Source organism: Neopelma chrysocephalum, unplaced genomic scaffold (genome assembly GCF_003984885.1).
Source record: "Neopelma chrysocephalum unplaced genomic scaffold, ASM398488v2 Primary Assembly neopelma1_382, whole genome shotgun sequence".
Lineage (NCBI taxonomy): Eukaryota > Metazoa > Chordata > Aves > Passeriformes > Pipridae > Neopelma > Neopelma chrysocephalum.
This window is the reverse complement of record NW_020898046.1, coordinates 1,976,674-1,998,834: the sequence shown is the minus strand read 5'-3', so window position 1 is coordinate 1,998,834 and position 22,161 is coordinate 1,976,674. Positions and strand designations below refer to the sequence as shown.

Below are 22,161 nucleotides of genomic sequence, written 5' to 3'. Positions count from 1 at the left end.
CAACTCAGCCTCGGGCATATTGATCACCATAACTGGTCCACTCTGGCCTCTAATCGGGAGGCCTGGAGACAGACCATTTATAACGCTGCTGATGCTTTTGAGAAAGCACGCAGGATCACTCTTGAGGAGAAAAGACAACGCAGAAAGAATCGAACCTTGCAGAATATACCATCTAAGGAGTCTTTCTGCTGTGTCTTTTGCAACCGGACCTGCCTTTCTCGTATTGGCCTTTTTAGCCACCAACGCGCTTGCATGAAAAATGGGTAGAGCCCTTCCCAAATCTTCGTTCGCGAAGCCTAGCCATGATGAGGAAACAAGTCTTTACTGTCAGGCTGGTGACACACTGGGACAGGTTGCCCTGAGAAGCTGTGGATGCCCCATCCTTCCAAATGTCCAAGGCCAGGTTGGACGGGGCTCTGAGCAACTTGGTCTAGTGGAAGGTGTCCCTGCCCACGGCAGAGGGGTTGGAAATACATGATCTTTTAAGGTCCCTTCCAACCCCAAACATCTTATTATTCTATGATCCTGTGTTTTGGGGCTCCAGATCTTTTATAATGGTTTATTCACGGTACCCCACCCAAAGCTTTGGATTTCGGAGTGGGGTGGCAGGGTGTGGATACACAACGGTGTGCTATCAAAAGGGCACTCGTGCGGTGCCAGGGGCTGGAAGGTGTAAATCCGCTTTGCCACGGTCGCAGCGGCGAAGCCCCATGAAGCTGCGGGAAGCCCAAATCCCCCAAAAGGCACCGGCTCCCGCTCCCGCTCCCGGCCCCACCCCTGAGGGCAGCGGCTCGCGCCATTCTCGACGTAAAACGCGCGAAGGCGCACGCGCCCGCGCGAGGCGATTGCCGGGGCCGGAGCGGTGACGTCATCCCCACGCGCCGGCATCCCCGCGCCCCGCTCCTGAGGGGAGCGCGCAGTGTTCCAGCTGCACACCCCGGCCCGCGCTGCCGCCGTTCCCGCACTCCCGCCCTTCCCACACTCCCGCCGGCCGGGAAACACCTACCCCGGGGACGGCCGGGCCTCCGCTGTCGCTCCCTCCCAGCGCCCCGCCGGGTCGGCCGCGGTGCGCGACAGGTGCGTGTGGGGCCCGCCGGCGGTGCCCGGGCTCCGTGAGGGGAGGAGGGAAGGCGGTGGGTGGGTGGGCAGATGACTCCCCGCTGCCTGACAGCGCCGCTGGCCTCGCGTTTCGGTGGGAGCGCCGGGGTCCTCCGGCCGGTCCCCTCGCCGGCTTTTTCCTGATGCGTGTCTGATGGGCCCTGCCGGCTCTCTGTCTCTCCCTGGGTTTTCCCACAGAGGCTGCCCGGCCGAGCCCGTCTCCTCTCCTGCGGACAGGAGGGGTAGGTTAAGAATATGAGTCTCTACAATCTGGACCGATTTCGCTTTGAGAAGAGGAAAGACGCGGATCGGGAGTCGCTGTCCCCTCCAGCAGCCCCAGGGGAGGCATCTGATGCTGCTGTCGCGGGTGGTGCCGCTGGTGGGGAGGAGGATGAAGCTACAGATGACAGCAACAGGCCAGATACCCCAGCTTCGGATGCGACAGAGATAACTGGTGAGTTAGGTGTTTTGCATGCAGCATCAGAGCAGTGTCAGCACTTAATTCCTAGAAATAAAATAATTGTCTTTTGGTTTGGTGTTTGTCTTTTTTTTTTCTTTTCTCTTTGTTTGTTTTACAGGTGTGTTTTTCTGTGCACAACAATTTCCACGAAAGTGTATTCATTTGTAACAATGTTTGCTCTAATTGAACCTGTGCATTTACTGACAAGCATTCTGAAATTACTTTTTTTTTAAGTGAGTAAATAACATTCAAATTAAATGTTGAAGTTATGTTGTGTTTTCCTATATATTAACTTTTTTTACTGGTACTTATTTTACACTGAAATCTCAGGGTTTTCAAAGAAAAAAAGTAGCTTTTAGTTGTCTGATAGGTGCAACACTGTAGACTTAACTTTTTCAGTAGAGCCCTTGGCTAAGGTGATGTGGAATATCACAGAAGAAGCTGAAAATACAAAAAACCAGGTTTTTTTTCAACTGGGCCTAGTTTTGCAAAGGACTGAGAAAGCTGCTACTGATTCTCACAAGCTGAGTGTGTTAATAGTTTCATAGTGTGTTTGTCCTCTTTTTGGACAGAAGCTGGGGGTCTTCATGGAAGTGTGAAAAACTTGCTTATTCAGTTTATTTGTTTCCTTTGGCTTGTACAGTAGAGGTGTGCTGTTCCCATTTGGATTCGTTGGCTAATCCTAATAAACAACTGAAATGTTTGCTGACTGCATAATCACATTCACCAGCAGCTTTTTTTGTTACTGAAGGAGTAAGACTGGGAAAACAGACATTGTTTGCTGCTGATTATTTGATACATCTTGGACAGTCTATATTACTTCTGATACGGTGATCAAGATACAAGTTTTATTGGAGAGAGCAGACAGACTGACTGTACATTTACTCAGAAATGGAACAATATCCCTTGATGTTGTTTAACTACATTTGTTTTGCACAGGACTTCCTCTTGGTGGAAAGCAGTTTATCATAATACCTTATCTATGTGATCACAGAGAGCCTTTCATGTGCAAGGAGACATTCCTCTTGTAAAACTGAGCCAAGTCAGAATTATAGTAGATGGATATTTACCCTTCCGTTAATTTTGGTTTTGTGCACGTTGGTTATTTTCAGTTGACTGGAGTGCTCTCATGTTTACATTAGTAAATATCAGTCGGTGTTTTATGTTTTAAAAAAATACATGTAAAACCTGTAAGTCTTGGCTTGAGAGTTGCCAGTCTGGAATTGAGTTACCTGTCCACTAGCAAAAGAATCTTTTGGTGACAGGGAGAACTTAACAGAAAAAGCAAGCAACTGTTAGTTCTGGCTTCTGCATGTGTGTGCTTTGTAATGGTTATATGGAAAAATGGGCATTCTGAGGAAGTGCTCTTTGGAACAGGTGTTGTCTTCCTGTTTGCGATAAATCACTTTGTGCTGTTTAGGAGTTACTGAGTGCAGGGACCATTCTTGACCTGTCAGTGTAGTTGTGAAGTAAGGGATGATGCTGCTTGTTTTGTGGCTTGTCTTAGTGGTTTATTTTATTTTAATATTATATTTCTTCCTTTAATCTGCCTGTGGACTTTGTCAGTGTAAGCGCGTAGCTAGACCACAACTGCCAACAAACTTTGGAGCTTGCTGTTTTTCAAAATACTGATGTCCCTTGGCTTAGATTTAACAGGAGTGGAGGAGAAGGGATGCAATATCCAATTTATTACTTAAGATACAAGATAATGAAAGATAAGGGGCAGCCTGAAAGATGAACTGTAGTGTAAGGCTGAGTAGTTGTGAGGGAAACTGGTGGGAGATGGTGGTGGCTGACAGTAAAACACAGTAGAGTACAAGTGCAGGCAAAGTTACAGTAAGTGTCCTACTGAAATGAGAGTCCATGGATGCAAATGCTGGAACCAGGGTACTAATTAGCATTTAAAATAGAGATGTAAGTAGTAGTGCTTTGCATTTAGAAATGTTTCATCTTCCACAGATACTGAGTGTTTAAAGAAGACGGAATGGTTGAGTGACTTTTTCCCCCCACTTATTATCACATCATTGTTATGTAATCTATTTAAAAGAATTAATAACCGTTTTGAAAATCAAATCACACTTTCTACATCTACAGAAGTTAACCAAAAATAAAACACTCAAATTTTGTCTGCAGGCTGTGATGCTCTTAGGTGTGATAGAGGAGACAAGATTTGATTAGCAGATGCCTGTCCTTCTTGTTTCCTAACTAGTGTCAGGAAGAGAGTCTTTTTCTTGCTTTGGGTCAAATAAAACAGACAGATGTGGTGGTTTGTTTTTTTGGTTTGTTTTTGTTGGTTTTAGGTTTTGGGGGGGGGGTTGCTTGTTTGTTTGTTTGGGTTTTTGTTTTGTTTTGGTTTTGTTTGTTTTGTTGTTTGTTTGGGTGTTTTGTTTTTTTTGTTGTTGTTGAATTGTCATGGAAAAGGTACAGACATGATAAGCTTATGGCACTGTGTGCTCTCTACTGCTAAATACACAAACAAGTCAGACTATTCAGTTCTTCTGTACAAGAAGCAGTTTACACGAAGTTAACTAACAATAACTTGCCCTAATGCTCAGTGAATCATGTGAGGATAACAATTACTTGTATTTCTTCTGAAGACAAAGTGGATTAACACAATACCTGTACAAGAAACTGGGGAAACAAGAGTCTTGAGAGTGTCCTTTATTTCACTTACACAAACAAACTATTAAATAGCTGAGGACTTTTGGTTTTGTCCTACTTCTTTTGGTATCATGTAATCATATTGTGTATATAAAAAGAATTTTAAAATTAGACTTTTTCCTTCAGGAGCACAAATAGTTCAATATAATTTCCTAGGGATTTCTTTAGATTTCTGTTTTGTCAAGTGCCTTGAAATATGCATCTAACAAAGAGATATGGTTGTCTTAATTTCATTCATCTTTGAAAAAAATAGTCAGATGATGTCTGTTGTGTCTTAAAACATCGTTATCTTTTTAACTACTTTTTTAGTTTTGTTTTCGAGAACAAACTAATATTGGTAGATTGTTCTGTACCCCAGGTATGTCTGTGTGTAATGCTTGTTGTTGGTTTGTATTGAACATACACACCTTATGCTTTAATAACCAGTGTGGCACGATGACCAGAAGAATTGGTCATTTTTGTACACTTGTGTTTGTATTCAAAATAGTGCAGGCTTGCAGTGACTTTGCAGCCAAGTTGTAGGCAGTAATTCTGAACACCACGTAACTGAGTGGTAGAAACCAGCTATGGGGGCAGTTATTAAATTATATCTGAAAGACATTTGTGAAGAGTTGGAAAAATGCATTGGAGTGGCTTACTAGAATTTTCTATACAAATTAGTATTACTGATTAGTTTGGTTGATCTTAGACTGTTAAGAAAACAGTGAAGCTTCTTCTTAATTTTCATTTAGATGTTTTTAATTATGCATATAGTGTGGTGTACTATAATAATGAAATTATTCCAGTTGTAGAAATAGAGCAGAACTCTATTAGAACTACACAAATTAGAATAATTACTGTCATTATTTTCAAAATGAGATTTGTATTCAAATCTTGAAAAGCATGCTTACAAAGCTTCAACAATGAATTGAAATAAAAGTTTTAGATTAAATTAAACTACAGTATATATTCCTGTTATTGGTGGTTGACTTTGTTGATATCCTCTCCATACTGTTTGAATACGCAGTCCCAAATGACTTCACTTTGAGGTTATAATGCTGAGAGTTCACTTGCACTGGGACTGCACTTTTTTGTTCTCATCTGTGGTCGTTTCCTTCATGGTCTGAGGAAGTCCTGTCTTTTGCCTATGTCTCAGTTCATAGAGTATAATTCTACTTAAAATATTTCTGGAAAAAAAGTGATGACTGCAGTACCTAGTGAACTTTTCTGAGGATTCATGGGAAGATATGTTGAAGTAATAATTTTTAAAGGGCATGTTCAAGAAACACGTTAAAGTAACACTGCTATTTAGGATTATTTTAGCCCATAAAAAAGGCTTTCCTTTGAAAACGGAGTATTTTTTAGCTTGTAAACTTGAGCAGCATATGCTTGATACTACTTTCCAAAACTAGGTGGAAGTTACTTTCCATTTGAAGATGTTTGTTCGACAGTGTTAGTAAATGTGGCAAGCCTCTAAGTGTTACCTCTCTTTTGTTTGTACTTGGGAGAGAAGGAGCTGGCTTTCTCCGAGTGTGATGGATGGTTTGAGTAGGACTTTGTGTTTAGAATTACAGGGCAGTGTATTCTCTTCTTATGATAGCAAAAATGGATTGTTGTTGGGTTTGGGTTTTGGTTTTGATGTTAATGCCTACATGTGGGGATGCTTCAGTGTTTTCTTATTTCTGGCCTTAGAGTCAAATACTGATCTTATGGTTGCAGGCATTCCTTAATAGTTCTTTTTAACTGCCTAGAATCAGAAAATTCTGCCTCCAATAATAACATGTTGTGGCAATAACTTAAATCTCTTACTACTTTACAAGGTTGTAATTTGCTCTGAATATGAGGACTACTTATTACATGGGTGATTTCTGCTTCCCCCCCCTTAATAAAGGATTCCGTTCAGTGGAGGAGGGGGAGAAGGAAGTACTGGATCTTTTGAGAGTGAGAATACTTTTTTTTTCCCCAGACCACTCAGCATTTTATAGGTATGGGAGTTAGGAGTTGTCACGAAGACTATATAGTGATTGCTAAATAAAGTAAAAATAAAATGAGAAATCACCAAGTGAAACAGTAAATACTCTTTTTATTTAAATATAAACTTTTATACTGTAAAGAATAAAATTATTTTTAAACTGTACGGTTTTTGTAAAATTTTCTTGTGTTTTTGTTTTGTTTCAAAATCCACTAGAGATGCTTCTTAGCAAAGTTGTTATGGGTACCTGTCATTTCCGTGTCATACTACTTGCAGGAGGAACATGTTTGGAATGAAGTCTAAACTACAAGGCAAAGATCATGAAAACTGGCTGGATCAATTCTGTTAATTCAGTATAGATGTGAATTTCTCATGCTTCTTATAGACCTGTTTTGATATTTCCATTCACATCTTTTTATGCATCTTGTATTTCTGTCCTATTGTGATAGCCCTTGCTCTACTAACCCAGCTTTTCAACATTCCCAAAGGTCTCTCTTGCTCTTCTCCTCTCTTCATCTAAAAACTTAAATGGTTTTCAGATGAAGCAACTGCATCAAGGATAACACATCTCCTTCCAAAAATGGACAGATAGAAGAAGGTACTGCTGAGGAAGCTTCTACTGCCAACGTGTTGGTCTTGGATGCAGGGAAGTCTGTCTTGGGACGATTTATTACTGCTTCAGAACTAATAATTTTTAGGCATTCCTGAGTTTACATATGTATGGGCTTTTCAAGATAACAAGATTAATTTGCAAAGTGAGACTTTTGCCTCTTCTAAAAATCATTACCAAAATCCTCTGTTTTGTTTTGAAAGTGATGGAAAAGCTTTAGAATTTTATGATAATTCATTCAATTAAAATTGAGGCTTTTTGTCACAGATGAAGGAATTAGACACTCTGTAGATCATTTCTGCATTTGATTATCAGATTAATTTATTCTAGCTTCATTTGTGTCTAGTGTCTGCTGGCAAATCAGCTTTGCAAACTGATGTTACACTCTGTAGTCATTTGACTCAGCAAGTTTCTGCATGAGTGAACGGAGTCAGAAGAAACTACCTTTATTTCCAGCAGAAATTGTGGTTCCAGAGTTAGCAGCACCACTGGTGTTTGGTTTACAGGCACATGAGTTTTAAGAAAGGATGGGTGTGTTTAGAGGGGGAAGGATGCCTATGGTGCTGTATTTGCATTATGAGGATTTAAGATCCTTCTGTATAAGGACTTACACTGACAGTTGTACTACTAAAACACAGCTTTGCCTGGAGTTTTGTAGCTGACTCTCCTGCCCCTTATCCTAGGTTTTTCCTATGCATAGCTAAGGTCACCTTCTTGAGGAATCCATTCAGTATAGGGAGCTCGGGGTACAGCTGCAGTGAGAGCTGCAGGTGGAGCTCTGGGGGGCGGAAGCCCCAGGCAAGAGGCTGTGACCTGCTGACCCTTTGCTTATCAAAGGGCTCGAGGACCTGTGGCACTGGCCAGGTGACTGGACACCAAGGGACACAGCAGAGCCAATGACTCCAGACATCCCTGCCCTTGGACTGTGAGGGTATAAAAGCCCAGGATCGGGGTCCCTCCTTGGAGACACCAGTTTGAACTGTTACTCTGTTATTACACTGTGATTAAATTATATTAAGGATCTGGATGTCTGAGATGCTGCTGTGGGAAACCTGATCTGACTGTGATTGTGGGGTGTGTAGCTGGGCCTCAGTCTCAGCTCAGAGGGTATGGGAGTGACTGCCAGGGTGGCTCCTGGATGGTCCGATAGGGAAGTTTCTTTGACAACCCGAGGTCTTAAGGCTTCAATGATTCCTTTTTTGAATTGTCATTGAACCCTTATTTACATTTCCTCATAGATTCTAAGTTTGAGTTACACTCACCCCTATCTCCGTAACCACTGTTAACCTCCGTTTTTATGGAGCTTTAAGTTATTTTCTTCCTTTTCAGTAGTGCACTCCATAACATTTGGTATCATATTTGTTTTAGTTCATTGAGTGCCTTTCCTTTTCAAGCCTGTTAGTTACTTGTGTCAATAAATTGCTTGTACTTTTAGAATTTATCTTTTTACCCATTCAGTGCTGCCACAGTGAGTTATTTTAAATTTATTTTCTGCAAGATTTTCTTATACAGAAAATGCTCTCTGTTATGCTGTTGTCTGCAGCTGTTGTGTTCTCTGCTCCATGCATCAGTCTTTCTCTCTTCGGTCATATGCCTATGTTTCTATCCATGTCCTCATCATCCTGGACATAGTTCAGAGGATTTCTCTCCAAAAATACATATGTATTTATCAGTAGTTATTAACCTAAAATATGTGTTCTCATAAACTTTGTGGTATAAAAATTATTTGTTTGATGTAAGAGGGGTGAAGATTCTTTCCCAGGTAAGTTATCCCTGTAAGGAATACAGCTTACAGGAATTTTCTGTGCATAAGGATGTGAGTTCTGTTTGAATGACTGGTGTATCTACAGAGGAAATCACAGCTACCTGATGTTTTAGGTACAAATAAATATTTAAAGTTATTATCTTCTGGTTTTTCTCCTCTTGAAATGCCTTGCACAGAGTATCCCACCATCCCAGAAACTCCTGAAGCTCAGAGGACAAAGAAACAATCCTATTTCAAGCATCAGCGAGGGGTGCAGTTCCTAGACACGTCTTCAGACAGTGAAGATGAAGAACCAAGACACTTCAGTGCTGCGAAAGAAAACAAGGCTCTGCGGAGAGACGTGGCCGTAATGTACGCTTTAAACCAGGCTTCTGTTGTGCAACCTGATGTGCTGTTCTAAGTTGAAATACAGAACTGAAAATCAGAGGGTACCTTAGGTTCTGGTTTACTCCTTTGTGATTTACCTGCCTCTAACTAAACCCTACTGGATTTTCAAGGAACAAATATCCAGCTAAGACGTTTTCTTAGAGGGAGGAGTTCTGTGATGTTTATGCATTTTTAAGTTTGTATATTTGCCCCTCTGCAATCCTCTTAATTTGAAAGCTTAACCATAAAATATTTGATTTATTCATTTTAAACTGTTGGAGTTGATTGTAGCTTGTTCCTTACTTTTTTTTTTTTTAATGAAACTGTAGTGGACAGGAAAGCAAGTGGAGCTTCAGTGTATAGTATCAGTTCCTGAGGTAAACTTACGTATTAGTTGCATACTGTGTTTGCTATGCTTAGGGAAAGCATTTTTTCATAAGTGATTTGGAAACTTGTATTTCTGAATGTGCTAGGAGGGAAGAGTCCCTGTGTAGGAGTCACTTGTGTGTGTGCTGAAAAGGCAGCAAGGAGAGGACAGGTGAGACAAGATGTAGACAGACACCTGCAGGGTTTAAAGAAACTTTTGCTAGTTACATGTCTGTGTGGGAATTGTCTGTGCCCCTTAAATGTTCTAGTGCCAAGCAAAACAAGATGGCTTAGCCTGCTTTTTTGATAGTCTAGTTGAACTAATCTGCAGAAAACTTTTATGGGAATCACAGCCTTAACAGTTGTAGTCTCTTGTCAGATTTTCAGTCCTACACAGAGCATGGAACTACTGAGACTTGTTAGCAGAAATGAAATAATGCCTTTTCCTGCTGCTATTGTCTGAAATTCTTTGTTTTTTCTAATTTTCTTTTTAATGCATCTCCCCTGAAGTTTCAATTTAGGGCAGCTGCTTGAGAAGGAGGAAAAAAAAAGTAGTTAGCAGACTGAGCTGCTATTTCTCTCTGTGATTTAAGTGGTAGGTTGTGCAAGGATGCAGATATGGCCAGGTGGTTGCACGCACCAAATTGGCTTGTGTGCAGTACTGTGTAAATATAGTTGCACTGCTCCTGGGATCAAGCCCATCTGGGAGCAAGACAAGTGGTTTCATACCATGTGGAGCCAATGCTGATAAGCCATGCAGGATCCAACTTGCAGAACCACAGCTTGCTATTCCTATATTGTATTGCAATTGCTGGGAGTGAGAGAGAGACAGCCAGGTGACTCCTAGTGGGATTGATGAACACGAAGCTATGTCCTCTTCTACTCTTCAGTATTCCTGTGTCCACTAGTCTCTTCTACACCAGGCACTTTGGCTCCATGTGTTGTCTCAGATGCTAATTGTTGTGTATGGAACCTACTAAGCTGTCTCACAAGTGGCTGTTCTGATTGATTTAACGGACAAAGTGAGAGTGTGGCAGGAGTTAGATTGGATCTGTCCAGGCTTAGGAGCTCTGGCTTGTGCTGAATTTAGCCTAGTTTTGCAGATAATTGGTCATTTGAGTGTCTTTGTATTGTGCCTTTTAGTCCATGTGTTGGAGGGTTTTCTGATTTCTTTTGTTTGTTTTTCTTTTTGTGGAGTATCCCAGCTTCCCTCATTCTGAACAAGGAATAGAAAGCAGAAAGTTTAAAATAGAAAGCATGTCTTTCCTAAAAGGAAGCGTGCTGCAAACTTTTGCCAGAGTCACTGTCTGGACTGTTGAATTAAAAGCAGAACTCTAACACAAGGTTTTTGTGGGTCTGAGTTGTTTAGCAGTTAAATGGGTGTTTCTTCATGCTTGATAAGAATGTGACTGATCTCAGAGAGGATGAGATTTTTGATGTGTGCAACCCTGGCTTTGTTGACAAGTATCTAGATGTTATTCCCTAGTAGGAATGGATAGGATAATTGCAGTGTTAGTATTTTCATCAATCATTCAATTGTTTTGTTTTGTTTTTTAAATGCAGTTTTTAAAGAAACTTTCTTCCCTATGAGACTTTTTTTAAAGTGGAAGTGGGATTCACCTTTTGAGGCTTGCAATTTGACAGCTTGGTGGACTGAAGAAGAATTTCGGTTATTTCTTCTTATTTTCTTACTCTTAAGAGGCACAACAGAGAGCCCATGTACCTGTGTATGCCTCTTAAATGGGGAGAAAGGGATTCCATGATGAACAGTTTGCTGTGTGTATCTGTTATGTGAGTGGCATGTTTACTATTTTTTCCAGAATTGTGTTGCAATCTGCCTGTTGCAACTGCTTAAGAAAGATATAGTGAGGAAAACCAGGTTTATTTTTAGTCTTTTACCTAAACTGTGTAGAGACACCTGCAGGCAAACCTTTCTGATGGTGAAATCCTTATGAAATGGCCAACTCCATACAGTTCAATTAATTTTCATTACAAAAGGAGATTATGTGTCTATGGAAAGAAGTAGGATGGGAGACCTGTGCTTCTGTTCAGTCTCGTCTGTGCAACTGAATATTGTTAAAGATACATAGGATTGCTTTTCCTGTAGGTTAGCTTTCATAATAAATCTTCCAGTAAATTCTGGGTTTTTTTTTCAGAAAGGCTCTTGCCATGTTTATATGTTTAAGATGCTGCATAATGATCTTTTGAATTTTCTTTCTCAGTGAGCTGAGAACTAGGACACAGTTGATGCTGCATCTGGAAAGCGTTTACAAAGATCTTTAATCCACATCTGTTTATCTGTTGGGCAAATAAACACTAGCAAGACTGTTTGAGACAAAATTGAGGTAGACTGATGTAATTCAGGTAGCTGAAATGATGAAATATATTAAGGTGGTTGTTGCTAAATTGGCAACTAACCTTTTATAGCACGGTATTAGGGTAAGTCATGGTATTTCCTTATCTGTTCCTCTTTTCTTCTTCCCTTAGCTAAGCTGAAGTGTGTTTAGTGCAAACATGCCTTACTTTGTCCTGAACAGAGATACCACTTTGGGTACAAGTTGATTCAGTGTTACTGAATGCATCTAAACACATTTTGTGCAATTCTGGTACAGTAATGTTCTGGTAGGGTAAAACATTCATAAGCAAAAATAAATTTTAATTATTTTTTTTCTTCTCCTGTACATTGTAGATCTGATCAGTCTGATGATGATGATGAACTGCCCAAGATGGCATTTGTAAATGGTGGGGATCAGCAGCCAGCTGTGAAGAAGGATATAGAGGAAGATGTCAGAGACTCAAAGCTGCAAACACTGAAGGAACTTTTTCCCCAAAGAAGTGACCAAGAATTACTAAAAGTAAAAATGCTCAGTTCTTTGATTTATTTTGATGACTGTTTCATAGGCCGTATTCCTAAGGCTCTGGCCTTATTACAGAGAACAATCTTGTGGTGGGTTGACCCTGTCTGGATGCCAGATGCCCACCAAAGCTGCTCTGTCACTCTTCTGCTGAACTGGACAGCAGAGAGAATAGAGTGAAAGGCTTGTGGGTCAAGATATGGATAGGGAGAGATCACTCACCAGTTACTGTTCTGGGCAAAACAGACTCAACTTGTAGAAAATAGAATAGGATAATAGAACCCAAATCTGAAAACACCTTCCCCCCATTCCTCCCTTATTCCTGGGCTTAACTTTATTGCTGATTTTTCTCTGCCTCCTACCCCCCACACAGGGGAACAGAGCACGAGGACTGCCATCAGTTCATCACACGTTGTCTCTACCGCTCCTTCCTCCTCAGGGGGAGGACTCCTCACACTCTTCCCCTGCTCCAGTGTGGGTGCCTCTCCACAAGATACAGACCTTCAGCCACAAACTGTTCCAGTGTGGGTCCCTTCCACAGGGTCACAAATCCTGCTAGCAAACCTGCTCTGGCATGGGCTCCTCTCTCTGTGGGTCCACAGGTCCTGCCAGGAGCCAGCTTCCACCATGGGCATCCCACGGGATCACAGCTTCCTTCTGGCACCCACCTGCTCTGGCATGGGGTCCTCCACTGGCTGCAGGTGGATGTCTGCTCCACCATGGACCTCGATGGGCTGCAGGGAGACAGCTGCCTCACCATGGTCTGCACCATGGTCTGCAGGGGGATCTGCTCTGGTGCCTGGCGCACACCCTCCACTTCCTTCACGGACCTTGGTGTTTCTCTCATGAGTTCTCCCTCCTCTCCTGCTGCTTGTGTCCCTCCATGCCCCCCCACACCCCTTCCTCTGTTATCTCCGAGGTGCTGCCACTGTCGCTGAGGGACTCGGCCAGTGGAGGATCTGTCTTGGAGCCAACTGGCATTGGCTCTGTCAGACATGGGGGCAGCTTCTGGCAGCTCCTCACAGAAGATGCCCCTATAGCCGCCCTGCTATCAAACCTTGCCATGCAAACACAATACAAGTCTTAATTGTTGTTTTGTTGATATCAAAAGGGTGTATAAAAGTAACATATTTTAGGGGAAGTACAGCCACATAATGTTTCCATATACGTGTGAGTGCGTACATGGGCACTTAGATACAAAAAAAAGTAGAATATATACCCAGACACTTTACATAAATACCTTTGGGTAAGTTCAACAACAGCAAACTTCAGTGTATAGAACATTTTTCTATTATTTCTTTCCGTTGTGACATTTAAGTTTAATTAAAGCTAGTTTTGTTGATAACTATTGGTAACTGCCATTGCTGGTGTGCAGCTAACTGAGTAAAGGCAGAGTGAGTGAAATCATTGCCGTCTTCTCCAGTAGATGAAACATTGCACCCCTGCATTTATGACATTTAACATGCAAAGACTTTAGTACTTCCAGTAAGGGAAAAAGAATAAGTTTCAGCTTACTATCATTTATTCTAATCATGCTGACATGTGAATGTGAGGTACTCTTGGCCATTGTCCAAGGTACAGTACAAATCTACTAGAACATTATGGTAACTCATTACAGTAAAATACCTTCAGTACAGTAAAATGTATTTTTAGCAAGGCTACTTTTCAGTACTGATGTGTAACTAGGTTTTCACTAGCTTAGTTTTCAAAGCTAAATGTGTTTCAGTTAATCTGTTACATTTCCTGGTTGTTGAAATGGCATTAAAGAAACACAGATGTTTTCCTGGTGCTCCTTGCTGGGTGTTTTGTTTCCCAGTGGATAAAGTGGTATGTTTAGGCTTCCTTTACTTTAGGAAAGGGTTGCAAATAGCACTTTTGGAATTTTTCTCCTGAACATTGTAAAAAAATTTATATTGTATGTGTCCAGACTGTATTTTTTCAATTTTTGGCTGTGTAGAATTTATTTGAACCAGAGGCAGATAACAGTTCTTTGTCACTTAAAAACTAGCTAGAAATGATACGTGGCATGTCTGACTGCTGTTTTTTGACTTAGCTACTGAGCAGTATGTAGTGCTGGTGGTGTTTGTTTTCAGGAGAATGTGAGATAGCTCCTGTATCAGCAGGACTTTGTAGGAAATGGAGGCCGTGCAAATTTTCATCCACAGTAACATAGCTGCAGTGTTTTTGAAGGAGGACAGAGGAATATTAGGCAAATCTTTTGATCTAAAGGATCTAGAACAGTCTGTCCTGACAAACCTTACAAACCTGACAAACTGATGAAGGCTACCAAGGAAAAATCATGAGCCTTTTGAAAAGGAAATTGTATCTTTACAGCAAAATTGTAAGATGGTGTTTCCAAATGTTGACAGATACTTGGGCATCAGGATTCCTTGTAACTTCATTTTTGTGGGTTTTTTCATATCTGAAACCTTTAGACCATTTGCTTTTGTTGTAGTTATCTCATTTGCAAAAAGCATTCTAAAAGTATCAACATAGAATTTGTAAAAAGGATCTATTTTGAAATTATATGTGGATGGAGAAAGAATCTAGGACTGCAGGGAAGTATAGACAAACTCTGAGGCAAGTTGGAAGTTTCACGCATGTTACGTACAGAAAATGGAGCAATGTGTCATAACAGTATACAGACATTTTATGAGTTAATAAATTAGTTTTTTGTATCATCTTGTTTTATGATAGTAACACTGAATAGTCTTTGAAAAAAAGCTTTAAAGTAAATCTTCATGGTGTGTTTGTGAAGTAGGGAAAAAGTGATAATAAATAAGATTGTATTAAAAATGTTTTCTAGTATGTGTTTTAAAGTGTTTCCAAATACAGCTATTGTGGTACCTGTTGATTTTGATCTTGGATTTCATAATACATGTGTATTTGGGGTGGCTATTTTATTCATGCTGATCCAGTGTTGTCTTCCTCTGTTCAACTGTATTCAGTTTCTCCACTTAGCAGTTGACTTTTTTGTTTTGCAGTTGATAGACACGTCATCCACAATGGAGGAAGCAGTAGCTGCTGGTTTGAAGCTCAATGACAAAGGTATGTTTAAGAAAAAAACCAAAAAAACCCCAAATTAAAACAAAACCTAAACTTTGGAAGCTGTAGCTAATTCTGTGAAATTGATTGGGAAGTATTTGGGTGGTGAATTATATCCTAGAATTTACACTATTGTTTGTTTATTGTGATAACAGGGAACTGAAGTTACAGGGTTTGCAGGGGGAAAGATGAAAAGACGATGTGGACCCGAGTCCATAAATTAGGCCAAAAAGGGAAATCTGTTGTGTGAAGCTCAGGATTGCTTTACATATGGGTCCTTAAGTGTTTTCTGTCCTTGCTGCTTCCTTCTTTGCCCAGGACTTGAGGCAAATAGTGATGGGTTAGCAGTAGTAATTCTGAATGTTGTAGGTGAGCAATCTGGTAGTATGGAAAAAATGTACTAGAGTATATAGCCACTCATAACTAGATATTTTTTGTATCAAGGCCTATCACAGTTTTCTGTTCAGGTTGACTTCAAGACTTGCTTGTGATTCTGAATAAGAATTGTTTTTTATAAACATTAGACAGGTTCTCTAGCAAAATGTCACCCAAACCATGCTTTTGAGCCCCTAGAGCTTATTTAGGGGTGTTTGTTCTGCACCTGAATTTATGTAGTTTCATACTGGTATCAAAACAAAACACCCAACACATGGTGTGGAAGTGTTGAAAGTATTACACGTGGTAAAGGGTCATAATTCTTCACTTGTTTCTTGACATCACCCAAGTCCAGGATTAAATCTTTTGTCTTATACTAATCTTTTAGACTGATTTGTTGAAATTGGTGGGGGAGAGGGAAGGCTGATATGAATTTTGATGTCATTAGAAAAAGCAGACCACCATCTGTTTACTGTTCAGTTGTCCATGGTTTTCCTGAGAGATCTTCATGGATACAACAGAAAAAAGCTATTTTTGATCACTCTTGATTATTTTAGTTTTTCTTAGCGGTTCATGTGCCTTCATGCAGTATCCTATGGATTTGGAAGCAACATATCTAGGAAGCTGAGGAAGAACAGTTTTACTCCCTTTTTAAAGTACAAAATTTTTTGCTTATTCTATTCCCCCTGTTGTACTTGCTGTATTTTCATCTTCCGATTTTTATGTACAACTTCAAAGTATTTTAACCGTTATCAGAAAGCTTTAAGAATGTTCAGGATAATTTTAGTGAAGGATTGCTTTTGTGTTTGTGTTGTTTGATGGGTTTTTTTAACCTAACCAGACCAACGTTTTGGGGTTATCAATATGTGCATGGCCAGATCCTATAGATGGGATTTCTTGTATGCTGGCATACTTTTGAGAAGCATACTGCTTCTGAGTACTTCTGTTCCTGGAAAATCCCTTCCTGGAAGACTATGATTACTTTTCAGGAGTTTTGATTAATATTAAACCAATTTAGGCTAATACTTATCCTTAAACTTTGTCGCAGTTCAGTGTTTGAACTAAAACACTTTGATTTCTGGTATGTAGGCCTTGCCTTTTGGCCATTTTTTTGTTGATCTAAGAATGTTGTTTCACATCCTTTCGATATTAGCCCACAGAAAAATCTTGGCAGCAAAATTCTCACTAATCACAGCTGTTGTATAACATATTTAGTTAGGAGTAAGCATGCCTGAAAGTGACAGTATAAATCACCTCATTTTGGACATGTTTTTAAAAAATGGAGACATTACTGAACATCTGCTTATCTGTGACAATTTATGGTACGCTTTGCTTGTTGTGAAATGTTGACTGTGTGAGAGGTCAGGGTGAGATACAGTCTTGTGAAGCACGGCTTTGCTAAAAAAGTGTGAACAAAACATCCTTGAATTTTTCTGTCCTTTCAAGAAGACAAAAACTTGTATTTATAGCTTGAATTCAATATTTATAGCTAAAACAAGAAGCACTGCAGACTTTTTACAGGTATGAAGATTAGCTGTGACACACTGAAAATGTATATGAAGAAAGATATGAAGCTATAGTATTACCTGCTGCTTGTGATTTGTTTCTTGTGCTGTCTTCTTGAAAACCATGAAATCACTGAGGGTGCTTCTGAGCTGAAGCCTCATGTAAATCTGTCTGATGTTCACTGCTTCTTGAGCAGTCAGAAATGTAATTTCAGAGGAAGTCACAGGAAAAAACATTTTTTTTGGTAGAGGTAGCAGCAAATACCAGTGGAAGTAATTAGAAATGCTTCTCTAAAATTTGCTTTTCTCATTGATTATTAGTTGTAAAATTGATGGAGAGAACAAGGATTCCTCTGGAAGGCCTGGTGTGCCCTGCCTCCACTCCAGGGTTGGTTCCCATCTAACAATAATAGAATTTTCTCTTCCCCTCAGCTCTATGCTTCCTTAGCACGGGAAGGAATCGTTAAGTCTACTTTGCAAAGTGAATGTCTAAAGAAAGTTGGCATTTTTATTGTCATTTGCAAATGGGTTTCAAAAGACCACAGGTTATTTTAAAATAATTCTGTGTTGATAGGTTCCTGAGACCATGATTATCCAGATCCTTCGTTACAGTTTAATTGCCTCTAAAATTGCTCACGACAAATACTGTTGAGTGCTCAGCCCGTGACGTAAAAGCAGGAAAGTCTTTGAGATACTCTTGTGTGGAACCCTTGTATTTTTTTAAGGGCAAAGAGGTTTGCAGACTCACTGTTTGTATTCAGAATTGTCCATCCTGAATGCAGTTTTAATTAAGCATAAGCAGTGATAACATGAGGCCTCCAATGGCTTTTAGTGCTTGACCCAACAGCAGCCTGACAGCTCTTAGCTTTGCTGTCAAGAACATCACACATTTCCCAGACTTAAACTAGAAGCATGTCTTTTCCTGATGATATTGTTTAAATTAGGTCTTGGGCAGAAAGATCCACCTGGCATGTTCTCTGGATGCTTTCTTTGAATTGCCTCTTGTATATGTTGCGTCCTTCCAGTACCTGAAGGGAATGTACAGGAAAGATGGAGGGGGACTTTTTACAAGAGCATGTAGTGATGGGACAAGGGAGAGTGGCTTTAAACTGAGAGTAAGTTTAGCTTAGATGTTAGGAAGAAATGCCTTACTGTCAGAGTGGTGAGGCACTGGAACAGATTGCCCAGAGAAGCTGTGGGTGCCATGTCCCTGGAAGTGTTCAAGGCCAGACTGGATGGAGCTCTGAGCAATCTCGTTTAGTGGAAGGTGTCCCTGCCCACAGCAGGAGGGGTTGGAACTGGATATCTTTAAGCTCCCTTCCAACCCAAGCCATTCTATGATTCCATGATATTTTTACCTATATATATAAATACAGAGACTTTGAAAAAAAAATCATAGTGTTTTCTGCTCTCTCTTGCTAGATCCTTCTACTTTTCTGCCTTTGGGATGTTTTAATGATTTATGTTTTAAATATTTATATGTCACATCTCTGATGTTGGAGTGAATGATTCTGGCAGAAAATTTCTTTGAAAGTATTTCTACACAAAATATCTTCTTGTGTAAAGATGTGGCTGCTTAGTTTTCCAAACTAAAACTATTTGATCATCCAGACAGACAGTCTTTTGGATTGGAGAACACGTGTGCTTTTTGTGGGTGAGTGTGTGCTCGTTCACTGGTCTCCTGTGGCAGACTGGGAGGGGAGGTTGGCCAGAGATGCTGATATCAAGACATGAAAGCTCTGCAGGCAGCTACTCTTCCAAAAAAAGTTTTAACTCGCAGTACAATTTCAGATCATGGACTAGGAATTTTTACTGATTTCTTCTGATAATGCTACTTCAAGCAAAGGTGATGTGCAGCAACAGTGGTAACGTGTTCTTGCCTTTGTGAGCTGTGCACAGTCTGAAAATGCACCTGGCTGGGCAGATCTCAATGCTGAGATGATAATCTCTTGATAATCACCAGGCCCCAAAGATAGTCAGAAAGTTATGGCTCATATGGACTATTCATAAGTAATAACCTTATCACAGACTTAATATGCATAGTTTTCTTTCAGACATCTGGATTTAATGTTAACAAGTGTTTGGTAACCTCTTTGGTGTGCACCTGAGCCAGAAATCAGTCATCAGCACTTCAAAATTGTCAGTGATGTACAAATTCCAACACACAGATGGGATTCAGCCTGGATTAAATATGAGCTTGAATAAAAACAGACAGATATACCTTTATGCAACTTATGTGCAAAAACATGTGGCAATTATTAAAAAAAGTATAATAAAATGCTATTTCAGTTGTTATATATGAGAGGCAATTGCTTGATTAATTGCCAAACTACTAAAGAAAAGGTAGAGGTAAATAAACATGTACTTTCAAGCAGTTGCTTTGCTTCAAGTTTCAGTGTATCTGTGGACTATAGTAGGAAACTATTATGGAGACTGATAAACACATTGTGCGGGTAATTAATAGCTACTACAGTGTTGGTACTTGGTAATTATCCTGCTGTTTTGGGGTGAACACAATGAAAGTAACTGATTCTTCTCTTCTGTCTCAATTCTTTTTGAAGCTGCCTCTGGTAAAAGGAAAGGAAGAGATTCTCCCACAGACTGCAAAACCAGAAAGGAGAAAGTTGCAAAGAAGTCAAAAGCTAGTTATGTAAGTACTGTGGTTTTTTTCTCTCTGCTCATTGTAAAATAAATGGAACTACCTGACTTGGTCTGTCTTTTACCAGAAAATCTAGTCAAATTCAGAGCTTACCATCTGAATGAGGTTTTTCTACTTTCTTATTCTTGCCATTCTACATGGATTTACCTGCTTTGTTCCTTAGTGCTGGTGGACTTGTATCACAGTACCTGCTTCCCTGCTGTGGTGGAAGTGTTTGATGACAGATAGCAGAATGTGAGGTGCTGAGTACCATTCAGTTTTTGTGAGCGTCAGTGGGAATTACAGGGAATCACTTTGACTGGTCAGGTCATTCCTTGTGTTTCCTCAAACAGATGAAGTTAATATCTGTTGCTATCGTTACTCTCTGTTATAGAGGAAATGTTGTTTATGTATCTATTTGAAACTATGACTTAGGGAAATCTTTAAAAATAGTGAATTGGTTACATTTAAAGGAATGATTACTTTGACCTCTGTTAGTAAATAGGAACTATGTCATGATCCTGGTGCATTCAGGTTGGTATTTGGCAGCTTTGCACAGTCCTACAGTGCTGTCTTGAGGCCATGTCCCAGACATCCCAGTAGACATCCTTGAAAAACACCTATGGTAGATAAAGGGAATTCCACAGTTAATACTGGAGGCTGGTTGGTGGAGAGTGACTGGTTTTGTGTTGAAATTTAGGCTAATATTGTCCTCAGTCAGAACCAAATAAAGAAAATGCAGTTTTCCATTAAAGCAAATATAATATTATGCATACAGTCCCCTTCTTCCGGAAAGAGAAATATGAATTGGGTTTTTTCCTCCCCACCAAACCCCTGGGTTAGGTTATAAAAGGAGAATTTACTGAGTTATTACCCAACCAGCCTAGCAAACAATGCTTCACTGAACCTGGTTTCATGCAGCAGTTTGATTTCTGTTCTTAACAGTTTTATTACAATTAAAAGAGGAAGGATTGGAAAAAACAAATCTGGAACGTGGGTGTTTAGAAATCATTATAGATAACTATAGTGAGACAACTTGCAGGGTGTTTTTCCTTACTCCTGCTTTTCCTCTAGTTCCTAAGACTAGAGCATACTTTTCCAGCTTTGTATGGACTGTAGCTGCACTCTTAATGGCATTGTAGGCTCGCTAAGGAAAGGAATAATGTCCTCTCTTACTCAGAGTGCTTCTGGGTGATCTGGTCTGTGCTCTTTCAGCAAATAGCATCATTCAGCAAAGTAAATATTGATCAGACCTGTTGGTATGTCTGCTGTAGATAAGTAGATCTGTAACCACTTTGTATTCAAAGCTCTATGAAGAAACTTGTGTAGTTCTTTGTGGTGAATACAAAACAGACCAGCTTATGGCATGTGGAAGTTTTGGCACTTGTTTGTAAGAAAACTCCCATTTTGCAGGCTGGTGGTAGCTGTTAGCTACTGTTGATGAAAACTTTTGCCAGCTTTTGATGTGACTTCATGACTCTGGGACATAGGATTTGTGGATTTTTTTACCCATATATCTCACTATAAACACACTATTTGACACGTTTGTAGGCTTTAGTGGGTTAAATACTGCATGCTTGGTAGTCTAATCTGACCGTCAACCTTGGCATCTTCTGCCTTAAATATCATCCAGAATTACTAATAACTTTTGATTTTAAAGAAATACAAATTAGATAGTTCTAAATAACTTACATTTTTGTATATAAGCTGCACACTGTGTGTGCTTATCAAGTAGAGTGCCAGTTTTTCATGACTGAAGGCAGTTTCTATGCATATGAAAGTTTTGGTCTAATTTTGATCATTGACTAGGTATGAGGAACTTCAACTTAAATTCGTCTTAACTGGTTTTGTCATTTAGAGCACCTCTTTAATGATAAGCAATATTGATTAGGTTTTCTTCTGTTTCTATACTTGTAACTTATATTCAACCTAATAGATTTCTTTTTTTAACATAGCTTGATGACTCAGAACCCAAAAGACAATGGGAAAGGCAAGAGATGCTTGTGAAGAGGCTACAAAAGATATTTCCTGGATTGGATAAGGAGGTGAGCTCCTGTTTCCTGATTGCATGTCAAGTTTTGACTTTTTAAGAAAATTGCAGCTGTTGATAGGCTGAATGAAACAGTTCTTACACCAGCAGCACTCTTGCAAAGAGCCCAGGGTAGGAAGGCCTTTGCTGCTTTTGGAATGTAACTTGTCCTGAACTGAGAGCAGTTGGATGTGGTTGGGACTATATGGAACTTCTTATCCTTCTTTTCTGTCCCTATGACAACCTGGCGTAGTCAAATTTGATGACCTTTTATAAATATGCATGGGGAAATTATCCCTCCCTCTGGCACACATTCTTCTCCCCCGGACCACTAGATACATTGTGCACTTTGTATTACTTTAATACCTGATGATCATCAGCAACTGGTTGGGGCCCTTCAGTACTGTGCTTTAAATTGTTGGAAGCAAAGCTTGTTT

General features: G+C 40.0%; 1 protein-coding gene across 1 annotated transcript in view; it reads left to right on the top strand.

Moving 5' to 3' along the window:
* Positions 1–908: 908 nt before the first annotated feature.
* The window catches only part of SMARCAD1 (SWI/SNF-related, matrix-associated actin-dependent regulator of chromatin, subfamily a, containing DEAD/H box 1), a 42,191-nt gene continuing 20,938 nt past the window's right edge, over positions 909–22,161 (top strand). Inside the window, exons 1-7 of the mRNA XM_027706547.1 lie at positions 909–1,077; positions 1,297–1,552; positions 8,722–8,896; positions 11,967–12,132; positions 15,117–15,180; positions 19,619–19,707; positions 21,651–21,740. Of these exons, the coding sequence (XP_027562348.1) occupies positions 1,354–1,552; positions 8,722–8,896; positions 11,967–12,132; positions 15,117–15,180; positions 19,619–19,707; positions 21,651–21,740 (783 nt within the window). The 5' untranslated portion in view covers positions 909–1,077; positions 1,297–1,353. The remainder of the gene's footprint in view (positions 1,078–1,296; positions 1,553–8,721; positions 8,897–11,966; positions 12,133–15,116; positions 15,181–19,618; positions 19,708–21,650; positions 21,741–22,161) is intronic.